General features: G+C 39.0%; 1 protein-coding gene across 1 annotated transcript; it reads left to right on the top strand.

The window, feature by feature from the left end:
• Nucleotides 1-60: 60 nt before the first annotated feature.
• On the top strand, nt 61-12,553 carry MFSD8 (major facilitator superfamily domain containing 8). Its single transcript, XM_040614152.1, has 12 exons — nt 61-313; nt 1,941-2,026; nt 3,054-3,097; nt 4,234-4,474; nt 4,793-4,906; nt 6,195-6,339; nt 6,962-7,020; nt 8,139-8,244; nt 9,325-9,459; nt 9,848-9,951; nt 10,050-10,309; nt 11,081-12,553. The coding sequence occupies exons 1-12, from the start codon at nt 228-230 to the stop codon at nt 11,294-11,296; spliced, it is 1,596 nt and encodes a 531-aa protein (XP_040470086.1). The 5' UTR covers nt 61-227; the 3' UTR covers nt 11,297-12,553.
• Nucleotides 12,554-14,048: the final 1,495 nt, after the last annotated feature.

Here is a 14,048-nt window from a genome sequence, read left to right as displayed (position 1 = left end):
CAGCAGAGAGGGCGGGAGGCTGCTGGCCCCGCCCCGCCCCGTGTCACTCCCGGCCGGCTCGGCGGCCGTTGGCGGCGGCGGGGCCCCTCGCGCCCGGCCGGTAGCGCCCACCGGTGTCACGGCCGCCCTCTGGTGGCGGCGGCGGGCGGGAACGCCGGCCGGCCGGCCGGCGGGGACCGGGGGTGGATCCCGGCGCTACCAGGGCTCGGAAGCGGCCCCGGCTGGGTATGGCGGCCGCGCTGTCCAGCCCGGAGGTGGCTGCTGAGGGACAGGAGCCTTTGCTGAGCGCCGGAGAGGCGGAGGAGGAGGGCAGGTAGGGGCTTGTTCCTTCCCGCGCCCCTCCTTGCTGAGGCGGCTCCCGGCGCCGCGGGCGGGCAGGAGCTGCGCCAACAGGCGCCTCCCGTCCCTCCCTGCTCGGGGGGGGCTGAGGCGACACCCCCACGAGTCGCTGCAGGAGCCACCCGTGGGTGACGGGTCCCTCTCCCCCCTGCGCGGGTGCCTTGCCCCGCAGGGAGAGCCCGAACCCGAGGGAAGGCGCCGGCAGCCGGCGCGGGGGGTACGGACCGAGCCTCTGGGGCCGCGGCGGCTCCTCAGCCCGGGCCGCGCTCGGCAGGGGCCGCTGCTGTAAGAAAACAAACGCCCTCGCTGGGGAGGTGTCTAAAAAGCGTAACGATCGGTTATGGCGGTGCTGGAGCCTGGGTGCTCGGTAGCACTCCTGTGCTGGGCAGCAGCTGGTCACCGGCTTGTTTCCTTCCTGTCAGGACAGCGACAGCGGCCCGGACCTGTAGGGCGGCTAATGCTGCCGCCGCTGCCGCCGCTGCCGCCCGCTCGGCCCAAGGCGCTCTGGCAGAGTGCTCGCTGCTCGGTTTACCTAAACCCCTGAAAGTCGCCAAGCGTAGCATAGGCGCAGCGTGTACCAGGGTTTGACTCGCTTTTTTCTATCATGATGGGCAATAAGATAAATTACATCTAGGAACATCGTTTATGGGGTTAAAGTATCATTGAACCGAGGCACTTCAACGGTATAAACGTTTCTGAAGAAATAAATGTGCGATTCGTGCTGTGGAATAGCTGTATTAGCTTTAAAATTGGGCTTGTGCCTAAGTCCGCGTACGACATATATAAACAATGTTTATAAATTATGTTCATGCCTAAGTTCGTGTCCGTGTACGACATATATAAATAATGTTTATATATTATGTTCAGGCATGTATAACCGAGGTCTGTACCTTTTGGACAGAGATTATTTTGTTCATAACACTTCAAAACCAGTGAAGAACCCTGGAATGCCTTTGCTTCTGAAAAAGTACTTGGGTCTCAGATGGTACTTATGAATTCTAGAAAAATAATCTACTGCTCACACAGTTTGTAACTTTTCTCTTTTTTTTTTTTTTTTTTTTTTTTCAGCCCTTACAATCTATAGCAGTACCTTTTACATGCTTCTTTTACATTGTATTGTGACTTTTTCATGGTAAGAATAGGCAGCCCATACCTTTTAGTCAAATCAATAGTATTTCAGGTTTGGATATTTTTTTGCTTTAAAGTCAGCGTTCTGAGAAGGTGTCTGGGTTTTTATGGTTTAATAGGCACTCCTTAAAGCCTTTACATGATCTCTTTAATGCTCCAAAGTGTCTATACAAAGAGATTGTGGAATTGAAGAACTCTAGATAAAGATCTCTTTGTGTAACTTTGAATGCAGTGGTACAGTAATAGCGTTTCTGTTAGTTTTTTGATTTGTCAATGTCATATTTTCCAGTGAAAAATTAGCTTGCTTCTAAAATATTTTTGTGTTCTTCGCTGTGTGCAAGTCCATTCCTGCATAACAGTTTACACAACTGTATTGAGAAGTCTGTGAAAAATGTTTTCTGTGTCCTGTGGGAACAACTAGAAGAGAATCTAATAATGATTTCTTTCTCTCTTGACTTTTGGTTCAAAAACAGGGATGCTGTGGAAACACAAGAGCATTATAAGAGCAGGTGGCGGTCCATCTGGATTATGTATCTTACTATGTTTCTGAGTAGTGTAGGTGAGTAAACACAGGTGGATTTCAATGTTATTTCCTTAATATATTTTGGGTTGAAAATTATGGAGTTTTCTAGAATTCAACTACATTGCTCCTTTAATGCTACTGTTCTTTTATAACCTTAAAAGGTACGTTTTCTGATTCTTCAAAAGAGAAGATAGGACTAGCAAATCAAACAGAAAGTTACATTTAATAAGACAACTTAAACAATGCTCTGTTTTGAGACTAAATGACATGTTACTTAAATCTTTATTTTATGGCTTTGTAGTAGTTCATGGTAAAAGGTAGTGGCAGAGTAAGGTTATTGCTCAGAACCAAAGAAGGCAAAGGTCACACTTAGGTCATCCAAGTGAAACTTCTGGGGAATGGAAATAGAAATAATGCAGAGTTCTTAAGAGGTAAGATCTTTGTGGGAATGTGTGTTATCTATTTCAAAAAGTGTATTAGAGCTTGTTTTTTCCTATGTGATTTTGCATCTCCACTGGAGAACAAATTACTTTTGATTGCAAATTGTTTGATTCCTAAATAACTGCTCCTGGAAACAAGACTTCTGTTGGGTTTTGACTTTTGGTGATTTTCTGTGGGCCTAGAAATGATCTTGAAAATTGTAGGATTCTTCAGTGATTTTTTTTTTATTTGATTAATTAAAATTTCTTTGATAAAGGAAAACAAATATATCGGTATATCAAGAAATTCTTTTTGCTCCAAGGACCTTGTTGTCTTTCAACTGGGAGGGAAAAACCCATGCAGTTTGCTTGGCACATCAGTATTCTTTTTATAGGAGTTTTTTATTTGGTGTGTATGCACCTATAAAATCTCCTTTTAAAAACAGTTCCTCCTGCTAGGAGTAATTATCACTTTTTAAAAATGCACATAATACATAGTTTTTTCAGATGACAGACTGATGCACAGTTTTAGGCTATAATACACTTAGGAGTAGAAGAATGAACCTGTAATAACTGTTTCAGTAAGAGCAAATTACTGATAAACATGCCAAAGTAACTTCAGTTATGTTTTTACTGCATTGCAGGTTTCTCAATTGTAATTATGTCTGTGTGGCCATATCTCCAAAAGGTTTGTAAATGTGTTTTTATTTTTAAATTAATAAGAACAGAAAAGTCCTGCTTGAAAAGTATGTTATACAAAAAATGGTGTTTTATTTAGGAAAAGAAACAGTAAAGGGAAAAGGCTTTTTATTTTGCCATCCACTTAGCTTTCACTATTTCATGTAACATCTGTCAGTTGATATCCTGAATTGATAAAGGTACATCACAATCCAGAAATGTTTGGTTTTCCAATATAGTTTCACTGTTGTTATGGACAAGGAAGCAGTAGAAATCTCTTTATCGGAATGCATTTGTAGTGTTAAAACATAATACGCAAGGCTTGTCTGCATTTTGGGGTGGGAAAAAAAAAAAAAGGCAAGCTGAGGGTAGGAAGTTGCTCTGTAAATGTCAGATTGTTGCATGTAGACCTTCTTGATACTCTTAACAAGGAATTGCTTGTGTTCATGGATAGTGTTTTTAGTTTGTTTGCGTTTTTTCCCCCTCTTTGTTACATTCTTGTTAATCGTGGCAGAAAAGATCTCTAAAACTTTTAATTTAATCCATGCTAGGATTTTACTGCTACTGGAATTCTAGAAGGCAGTTTCAAATGCAAATCTGGAAGAACATATCCTGAGCAGGGTCCTAGTGGTATCGTTAAAGTTGAGGCTGGTGCTGAATTCTTGGGGAAGAAAAGAAAATTCATCCTCAGCCTTGTAAATCAGGACAGGCATGTGGAGAGATGACTTAAGTGATTCCTTGCTCCTGGCATGTAGATTGTCTACTGTACTGCTTAAGTTATGTCTAGTGCCATATGAAAACTGTTAGAATTTGCTGCAAGTGAGCCATTTCTAATCTTGGAAGCAAAGCACTTTTTATTGGTTTGGTGCTTTGCTGGAGACAGGTACCCAAGGTTTATTGCCCCAGACAAAGTACTATGTGAAAACAACTGCTTCTGAGCCCCAGAATGGTGCGTTTATATTCAACAGCAAACAATGCCATGCAGACGCACTAACTTGTTTGGTGATCACTTAGGTTTAACACTGCACCCTCAGAATTACAGTGCAGAGTCTCAGGTATTTCAGGTACCAATTATAAAATGGTTTTGTTGATACTGTACAATACTGTGATACTTTACTTGTGGAATTGATTAACTTATTTCTGCAGATTGATCCGACAGCAGATGGAAGTTTCTTGGGCTGGATTATAGCTTCCTATAGCATTGGCCAGATGGTTGCCTCTCCCCTGTTTGGTTTGTGGTCCAATTACAGGCCAAGGAGAGAACCTCTCGTTGTTTCAACTGCTATTTCAGTAGCTGCTAATTGTCTTTATGCCTACGTCCACGTACCTCATTCACACAACAAATACTATATGCTGACTGCACGTGCTCTTGTGGGGTTTGGAGCAGGTAACCACAGCAGAATATACATTTCTGAAACTTACTGAATTCTGTGTCTTATGTAAGATAGTTATTATATATTAGTACCAGATTTACCGTTATTATGTCGATGATAAATTTACTACATAAAAAAGCAAAGAGTCAGCCAATATAAGTTTATAATAAAATTGTGTAATTGTGCAGTTGTCTATAAATGCTAGAGGGAGTGCTCGGGTTTATTTTTGTGCAAAGTAAGGGGGAAAAAACCTAAAATAAATATAACTGGATAATTTAAGAATATAACTTGGTATTTCCATGAACACTTTCTTGGTGTGTTTTTTTTTTAAGGAAATGTGGCTGTAGTTCGATCGTATATTGCAGGTGCCACTTCGCTTACAGAAAGAACAAGTGCCATGGCCAATACCAGTGCCTGCCAAGCAGTTGGATTCATATTAGGACCAGGTAAAGCTTATATTCTTTCCTCACTTCCGTAATACTTTTTTAGGATGGAATTGAGCTTTGGAAGTAGGAAGTCTCTGCAGATGCATGTTGGGGATTTTAAGGCATAGGTTGTCGGTGGTATCAAAATTGAATAAATGGGATATGCTCATATATACTTATGTTTGCCAATATAAATTAAGTATTCTAGTCCAAAGAAATTCTAATTGTAGTTAAAAACTGCCAGGTTTGTACTGCTGGCTGCAGGAAAAACAAGTTCCAAGATGCTCTCTTGTACCAGTACCCACTAAATAGACCATTTGCACTTTATTCATGGAGAAGAGAATTTAACATTAGTGTACTAGGGCAAAAATTTCCACCTTTCCAAAACGACTGAAAATTTCACCTTGCCTCACGTGTTGTAGAAAATAACACCCAACAGATCTTTCTGATCTTGTAATGATGATAACCAAATCTTCATGTTGGCCAAAATTTTAAGACATAGCACAGGATTTACAGGGAGCTAAGGGAACAAAGAGCTCGAGGGGTGTTTGTTCGACCAGGCATTTCTGTGGCTCCTGAGGTGCGCTATCTGCTTCATGGGAGGAAAAGTGTGTTAGACTTGCCTTCTGATGTAGAGAGAGACCAGCAATTTTGTCCTAAACAGCCTCTACAGATTACTTGTCTTCTATAGCTGGAGATTAAGATTATCCGATTAGTAGTAGAGCTGAAGTGCTCTGTGTGTGGTAATATAATGAGGTGAATGTTTAGGGCTGAAAGTTTTTTTTCTCCAGTTGATTATTACTAGTGCTGTTGATAGAGCATTAAGGGGTCTACAAAAAAAAATATCTGCGTTCTTTGTGAGATTTGCATAGAGTACAAGTGTAGGTAATTCCCTTTCCTAATTTGATAGGGACTCTCTGTCTGTTTCCTAGTCCAGTCCCAGGAGCAAGGTTTTCCGTGTAGGAGGAAGAGGAAAAAGAGTAAATCAGCTGCCTGCACGTGGCCAAGAAAATTAACCATTGGTACACTCAGAATTCAGTTCCAGTTCTTTTAAGTGTCATGCTGTTATTTATACAGCGTATTTGTATGTAAACAGGTAGTTTTCCGGCTAGTTGAGATCCTACTGGTATCAATCAGTTTATTTAGAATCAGATGCTCAGAATGTAAAAGGTTGGACAGGTACAATATTTAAATTTTACTTAGCAATTAGAAGAACTTTGCTTATCCAGTGTTATATGTTTATTCTATATGTGTTCTAATATTTTCATAATTATTCTCAAGATTTTCCTAATACATTTGTGTTTTTAAGTTTTTCAGACGTGTTTTACGCTTATTGGAGAAGAAGGAGTAACATGGAAATTGGTTCATCTTCAGCTGAACATGTATACGGCTCCGGTTTTATTTGGAGCTCTTTTAGGAGTTATTAATATTATTCTCTTCTTTGCCATATTCAGGTAATCAAGTGAAAACAGAGAAATATTCTACCTTTTTTTTAGTGGGTGGCTTGTTACAATATGCTGCTCGCAAGGAGGACTAATGAGCCTGAAATCTGGGGTGCTGAAACTATAAGCTGTTATTTATTTTTCAGGGTTTCTACCTTCTTTAATACCTATCTTTTTCGTTATTCTCATTAATTAATCACAGTGATATTATGGCTAGAATGTAAGTTGATGGAAAAAGTTAGAGCTGTTAGATTAGTAGCTTAGCCTTGATATATTTTTGATGTTGATGATTTCTGCCCATGTTTTTTCTCTAAAGAGAAATAAGGTTAGCTTGTCTGTAGGGTTCTCACTCTGTGTCTTTCCTTTAGGAATCTTGAGGGGGGATTTTTATACATTATCCCGTTGGTGGGAGTGAGGGGAGGGGAGATATGCACACAGATATATGATATTCTCCCACTAGGATATTTTCTTTCTTGAACATGGTTGTGTCAAATGCAGACTGCACAGATGATGTTTGAAGGAGCTGTGAATACTTAGAATGTAAGATAACGTAATTTAGAATTATTTTAATAGAAACTTGACTCAATAGTAGATCAAATAAATATGGGTATTAATGAAACTTCTAAATTTCTAGAGAGCATCGAGTGGATGACTTGGGACGGCAATGCAAAAGTATCAATTGTGAAGGAGAAGGTACCTGTGTTTTCTTGAAAACTTATTCTGTGATTATAATTTTGAAGTATTTTCTTACTACATGCAAGCCTTTGGAAGTAGTCTAAAGTCTGATGAATTTGGAACAGATCAATAAGTGGAAAGTAGGCTACATCTCTTTCTAACTGCCTCATGTCCATGTTGTGTCCATACTGCTGTCTGGTAGCAAAGAAGGAAAAAAAAAAAAGTATGGATCCTTCCAGATTTTCACCCTGGAACTGTCTCTTCCAAGGGGCAGGATGAAGTGAACATGGATGTTAAAAAAAAATATCTCCCTTAACTTCTACTCTGCAGTCATACTTCTCTTTTGTTCTGTATCATGCTGAGCAATATTGTTGTTGCATTTCAGCTTTCACATACAGCATCTTATTAGAAGATGTATGTTGTATAAGTAAATTTGGTTGTTGAGACTCAAGTACAGTAGTTGCCCCATACAGTGCAACAGCTTATGTTCAACTATATACCTTCATATATAACCTATATATATGCATACTGTATGCGGTTCAAATTTTTTAAAAACATTGTGAGTATCCCTTTCACTTGAAGAATAAGAAGTATATGAAAGGTCATCTTAAACCTCTTAAAATCTATGGAAGTCGCCAGTTTCAGTATTGTATTAGTTTTCTGTTTAAAAAGGGAGCTATTTGTGCATACCTCACACAGGTGTTTTGTGTGTGAAAACACCATGCCCAGGTTAGAGGAACAAAGGCTCTGTGGTAGTGCGGAGAATTCTACTGTGTACTTTTGACCTTGCAAGAGGAACAGAAAGTGTTTTGGTTTCCATTGTTAAGATTATTTAAAGTTTGCTTATTTTGCTGTCACTCGGGGCTTTGTCAGTCCCAGCATTACATTCGGAAAACAGGTGTTATAACCAATTTGGAAATAATTTTCCCTCATTGTCAGAGGAACTGAAGTTTCAACAATTCCATTTCAATTTAAAAACATTATGCTTAGATTGTCAAAATACAGCTGCCTAGTCACCCATCAACCTGCATGCTAAATACTTACCAGAGTAAGGAAATCACTACTGTTTGTAATTTGTAGTGGTGTAAAAAAAAGCTCAGTTGGCAAGTTTAGATTATTCTTTTGTTTTGTTGCAGAAAGTGTTCAGGATCAGGAGGCAGAAGGAAACATTGACCATATTGCTGTGGTAGCAATCAATGTTCTTTTCTTTGTCATCTTGTTTGTATTTGCTGTCTTTGAAACGTAAGTTTGTCTATTTTCTCTCAAAATACTTAGACATGTAATGTAGTTAGGCTGGATGTGCATATAAAGTCCTTTCTGTTGTACTCATTTTCTTAACTGTACTCTTCATAAATAGAAGTCAAAACCCATATGCAATCAAATTGATGTGTACTGATATAAAGTAAGGAACTAAAGGTCAGTAATAACTAAAGTTATGTAGCATACAGTTTGTGGTATGTGAAACATTTATGTAAAGGCTTTTGAATGGATGCAAACCCATATCCTCAACTTATGAAGTGTTGGGGGGGGGGGGAAGCTACCTGAAATATTCAGAGAAAACTCTGTTCAGTTGAGTACCTTGTTCTATACTTTTTATTTTAATTTTGTGTAATTTCTTAGCATGGTTCTGTTCAGCTCCAAAAGCTCTAGTAAAGCTCTTATTTCAGTAATGACTAACACAATTGTTTGAGATAGCTAATGCGATTGTATTCTTAAATACACTATTTTACACGTCTGTTTAGTTTACCTAAAGAGGTGTGTTATTCACTCCCAAATTTTCTGTGTGTAAGAGAATAAGCAAAACTTCAGGCTGAGGTATACTTCATTTTTTTAACTTATAAACATTATAACTTACAAAATACTTTGAGTAAGCTTTTTGATCTCTAATGTAGCTAATATGCCTCTGTCTTAAACGCATTATTTTTAGAAAACTGGGTTCCTAGAGACTGGTTGGTTGCAAAAACTGAAACAGTATAAAATGTTTATTATTTTTACACTCAAGGGCCTGATTTTTTTTTTCCCCACCTGCTCCGTTACTCTTACTTTGACTCCACCATCTCTTCCTCCACTATGAGGAAGGGATTAATGATGCTTCAGAGTTTGGCTGGTGTAATGCAGTTGTGAATTTTGTCTAGTGGATTTAGTTTTAATAAATGATGCATCACAGAATTAGTTTATAACTAGCCTGTGTTTTCTGATACGCCTGTCAGGAGGAAAGGCTTCTATATCACTGTGTTTGATGTTTGAGACAATATATGTATGGAAATGACTGTATAGAAGAAGGTCTTTTTTAATTAATGTAATGTCATTCTGTCAATTTAGTATAGCTACTCCACTGACGATGGATATGTATTCCTGGACCAGGAAAGAGGCTGTTTTTTACAATGGAATAATCCTTAGCGTGGTTGGCGTTGAATCGGTTATTGTTTTCATGGTGGTTAAAGCACTATCTAAAAGGTAGGGGTTTGGAGTTTATGGGAATGTTGTTACTGATGTTAACTAAGTGTGAAAACACTTCACATTTGGCAAGGCCAAATCTGCATTACTCAAATCTTTTACTTGTTAATGATTTTTGGTTTACTACGATAATAAAGTACTTCCAGTTTTGACACAGCCATGATGCTGTTGTCATTCTTTACTCTGTTAACGTAACCCCCTTCCTTGTCTGTATTTTACCCTTCAATCGCAAGAAAAACAGGTTTTAAGTTACTGTGGTTTTGCAGTTGTCTTCCAGGTGTTTTCGTCAGGCATTGTTTCCAGAAACTAATGGGCTATGTCATTAGCACCTTCATACATTTTACTTTAATTAATTGATGTATTTAATTGTAATGTCATTGTTTGATAGGACTGGTGAGCGTGCCATACTCCATGGAGGCTTACTGATTGTCTTGGTTGGATTCTTTATCTTACTGCCTTGGGGGAAAAAACTACCAAATATCCAGTGGCAAGGTATAAATCAAGTCGTACTGAACTATCATCATCGTGGATTTTTTGAAAGCTTTTTATCGTGTTCTTTTCTTAATAGTATGCATAACTTAATTTTACAGAAATAAAGAATAACTCCATTCCTAGGACAACTTCCACTGAAATGTTAATGCCTTTCTGGAGTTTGCAAGCAATGCAGCTTCCATCCAACCACACAGCAGAACCCACCGGCTGCCCTGTCACACAGTCCTGGTGCCTGAATACTCCTATGATCTACCTGGCTCAGTATATCAGCTCTGACATACTAATTGGGTTGGGCTATCCAGTCTGTAATGTCATGTCCTACACTTTATACTCAAAAATTCTAGGACCAAAACCTCAGGTGAGCATGGTGTCTTAACGGTTTATATTTCCTTTGCTCTCCAAGACTTGCACCCGCTTTATTAGAATGAGGGATCTAGCTAAAATTCCTTTTGTCACCAGCCAAATAATAGTACGTTTCAATCGTGGCAGAAGTTTCCAGAAACTGTAATCTTGTTTAAAATCCAAGGTAAGTCCCTGGCGGAATTAGAAAGCAAGGCTTGGCCTACAACTTACGGCGAATCTTCCAGTGTGAAAATTTCAGAACAACTCTGAAATCCAAAGCTTGTGGATTTCACGACTGTTCTGGAAGGGTCATTTTTGTAACAACCAATTCAATTATATATTTGGTGTATTAGTATGTAATAATGTTCCTCTTCCTGTGTATATTATATAAAGGCTGCAAACACTATGATAGCTCCAGTTACTGACACTTTACAATGTGAAACACACAGCATGCTGATATTACTGCTTAACAAAAAATTTTCTTCCTTTTCCACCACTTATCTAATTTTTTCCGTGTTACATTTTGCTGTGAGAGACTAGATGCTTTGAGCCAGAATGCCATTTTATTAGAAAGCGATGGGGGATGTAGCTCAGTGGAGCCCTCAAATTAATGCTTAGAGAAGCTGAGCAGTACTCTTGGAAACAAAGTACTGAGTACCTTAACGAGTTAAGAAAGATAGGCAATTGCTTAGATACTTGTAAATTTTCTAGTGAGGATAATTGGTGGGAATTACTGGCAAGCCAAATAATTTCTTGATCGCTAACGTAAGCTTTTGATTTTCTGCAGGGTGTCTACATGGGATGGTTAACTGCCTCTGGAAGTGGAGCACGAATTCTCGGGCCTGTTTTTGTGAGCCAAATATACACTCACCTGGGACCGCGTTGGGCATTTAGCTTAATCTGTGGGGTGGTTGTAGTCTCTCTTTTACTCTTGGAGATAGTATACAAGAGACTAATTGCATTTTCTGTCAGATACGGAAGGATGCAAGAAGAGAATTGTTAAATATGTAGTTAAAAGTAAAGCCAACCAGAAATAACACTGAAGCTTACTACTGCTTTTTAATGAGGAGTACCTAACCATAACCACTGACCTTGTTGGCTGTATGCTAAGAGCTGTACACCTATACTTACATATTGACAGAACACAAAACTTGTCATATCCTAATACATGATTACACCTGCTGCACTAGGGCTTTTGTAGTCTGCTTTTCTAGCAGCAGAGGGAGGGACGTGAACAAGTTAGATCAACACAACAGCACATTTGATGTGCGTACAGTTTAAATGATCACCTGTGTACTGAATGCAGCTGTGAAGGTCACAGGTTATGTGCATCCTTTCCAGAAAGAAGTAAAAGAAATATTGTCTTGATTCTGTGAATCAGGATTAGTAACTCTTTTGTGACTACAAGATTAGTTGAGCTGCATGCACTTTGTATGGAAACATCGCTAATTAAGTGAACCTTCCGAAGTTCAGTTTGCTAGCCTGTATGCACTGATTAATACAAAATGTCTGACTTTGCAAACTGTTAAGGATCAGTAAATCTTCTCCAGGATTTCAAATGAAATGTGACATAATGGTACAGGAAGGTAGGTGCCTACTTCACAAGCAGTTTATGTGGGATTTGGGTATTTAAGTTGGTTAAGAGCCATTGAAGATCACAGCCTCCGTGGCTGTTACTTGAATTACAGTGAACCAGATGTGCAATTTTTCTTCTGCTGTTTTGCTGAATGCCTTTTTGTAGCAAGAAAGATAACCTGCACAGAGCTGAAATATGCACAGCTTTTCTTAACTTTACTACAAGAAGGAAATACTAAGAATGATAGTTTACACTTCCGTTGTCATTTGAGAGAATGAATGCGCTGTGCTGAGCAACTGGTGTTAAGTAAAGAGGAGGAAACTGGCTCCTTGGGTGTTGACTATTATCTGTAGACTTCTTTTTTTTTTTTTTTTAAATAATATGGTATGAGAAACAGGAATTTAAAATGTTTGGATCATTCAGTGTTTATTTTAAAAAGGGAAATTCTAATTTTCCTTCATAATGAGGCCTAAGCTTATCTGTATGGGTTTGGTTTATCTGTTTTGGTACTACTGGGGGAAAAAAAATATGGAGTAACTCCAATATGAGGGTTGTAGCTGCTGTTTAATGTGTCTAATATTGGATGTTTACTGAATTTAATAAATGTAATTAAGTATTCCTATGTAATCAATTGTTCAAACACTCAAAACCTACTCAATTAAAAGATTATTTTTTTAATACTGACTGAAAGGAGTACAGAAATTTTATTCTCTCTCGGGCTTCCCTGCTGCAGAATCACAAAATGTTAGGAGAAAGGATTTTGCTTTTAGAAGCATTTATTTTACATGCTAATTCATAATTAGTAGTACCAGAAATACTGTTTTGGTGCTGAAGGCAGACTGCAAAGTGCTTAGTTACAGCACTGAAAGTTACTTCAGCCATGAGAAACTGGTATTGCTTTAGACATGAGAAACGCAAGAGTTTTCAAAATGGCTAACACGTTCGGATTTTGTGTTCCACAACTCAGTTTGTGCTGAACGTTAGGACAAAGTATGTAAGTTGGAGGGTTTTTATTACTGTTCTTTGGGCTAGCTAACTTCCAGCGTAAAAGTGAGAAAATGGGTACCTGGAGGTATGTTTTACCTGTAACTTGTGTAAAGGGTTAAGGATAAAACTAGATACAATCCCCTTCTTCTGCAGCGCATACCTGTGGAACGCAGAACAGCCCTAGAAAGGTGTAGCCCATGCACATTGATGTTCACACCATAACTGAAGTAAGAAAGCGAAATTTAAAATTCTTTGGCTGTGAGAGTTTTTTACATTCCTTAGTCCGCTGTGTTTAAAGCTATGGCTTCCCTGTTATGGGTTGGCATCCTCTCATTCTTACAAAACATCTTGTTATTCACAGGTAGGGCAACTCTTTTTTTCCATTTTATTCTGGTTAGCAACGTAATGTAACTGCGCTCAAGCCACACTGTTTCTTACACTGGCTGAGTGTTCTTTCTAGGCGCTTACGCCTTTCTGCTCTCTGGCGTCTACCCTCAGGCTTTCTTCAACTATTAGTGCATTTAGCTTACACAAACTCTGTAGATTATATTGTGTCTGAAGTAAAGAGAGTAAGCATGGCTGGTAATGCAAGTTTTCTACGTGCAGTGCTGGCCCACATCTTATCAAGGTCGACTTGCTACATTTAAGATCAAAGTACTAAAATGCTTCTTAAAAAAAAAGCAAAAGCTGTATTTACATACCTGTGCACATACTTCTAGCTACAGGTTGATTCAAAAAAACTTAAGAGTCTGTGTAAGAGCTACACATCCCACTTGGTTTATCAAAGACTTGTAATAGTTAAGACGCTTTACCATGCAATGACTCCATCTGAGTAGTAAGGTCCAACATGAGAAGGGGCACTTCTCAACTGAAAGCAGTTAAATTCCTCTTGGAGAATCACTTCAGCCTTTTTTTGTGTGCGTGTTTTTTTTTTTTTTAAACGTGCTACTTGTTTATCATTCTTTATACAAATTCTTTATTTGCAAGCTCTCTCCTTGATTTAGACATGAAAAAATAATCAAAATTGTCTGTATTAGAGACTAGATGAATAAGGAGAACTGACTTTAAGGCTATTGCAGCTCTGAGCTGAGCCTGGAGATGTGATGTGAACATCTTCCCGTATTGGAACGTCTCTTTCCTGAGGGTTTTACAGCTGTTTGTTGCATCCACACCACATAGGCAGGGCCCTGCC

This window comes from Falco naumanni, chromosome 1 (genome assembly GCF_017639655.2).
Source record: "Falco naumanni isolate bFalNau1 chromosome 1, bFalNau1.pat, whole genome shotgun sequence".
Classification (NCBI taxonomy): Eukaryota; Metazoa; Chordata; class Aves; order Falconiformes; family Falconidae; genus Falco; species Falco naumanni.
Note: the sequence above shows the minus strand (reverse complement) of the source record. Positions and strands in the feature narration are given on the sequence as shown.

What these genes read in the sequence shown, in the direction of transcription:
- MFSD8 (XM_040614152.1), top strand. Translation starts at nt 228, where the DNA reads ATGGCGGCCGCGCTGTCCAGCCCGGAGGTGGCTGCTGAGGGACAGGAG. An exon ending in GAGGCGGAGGAGGAGGGCAG is followed by an intron (nt 314 to 1,940) that starts GTAGGGGCTTGT and finishes GTTCAAAAACAG; the next exon opens with GGATGCTGTGGAAACACAAG. An exon ending in CTCTTCTTTGCCATATTCAG is followed by an intron (nt 6,340 to 6,961) that starts GTAATCAAGTGA and finishes CTAAATTTCTAG; the next exon opens with AGAGCATCGAGTGGATGACT.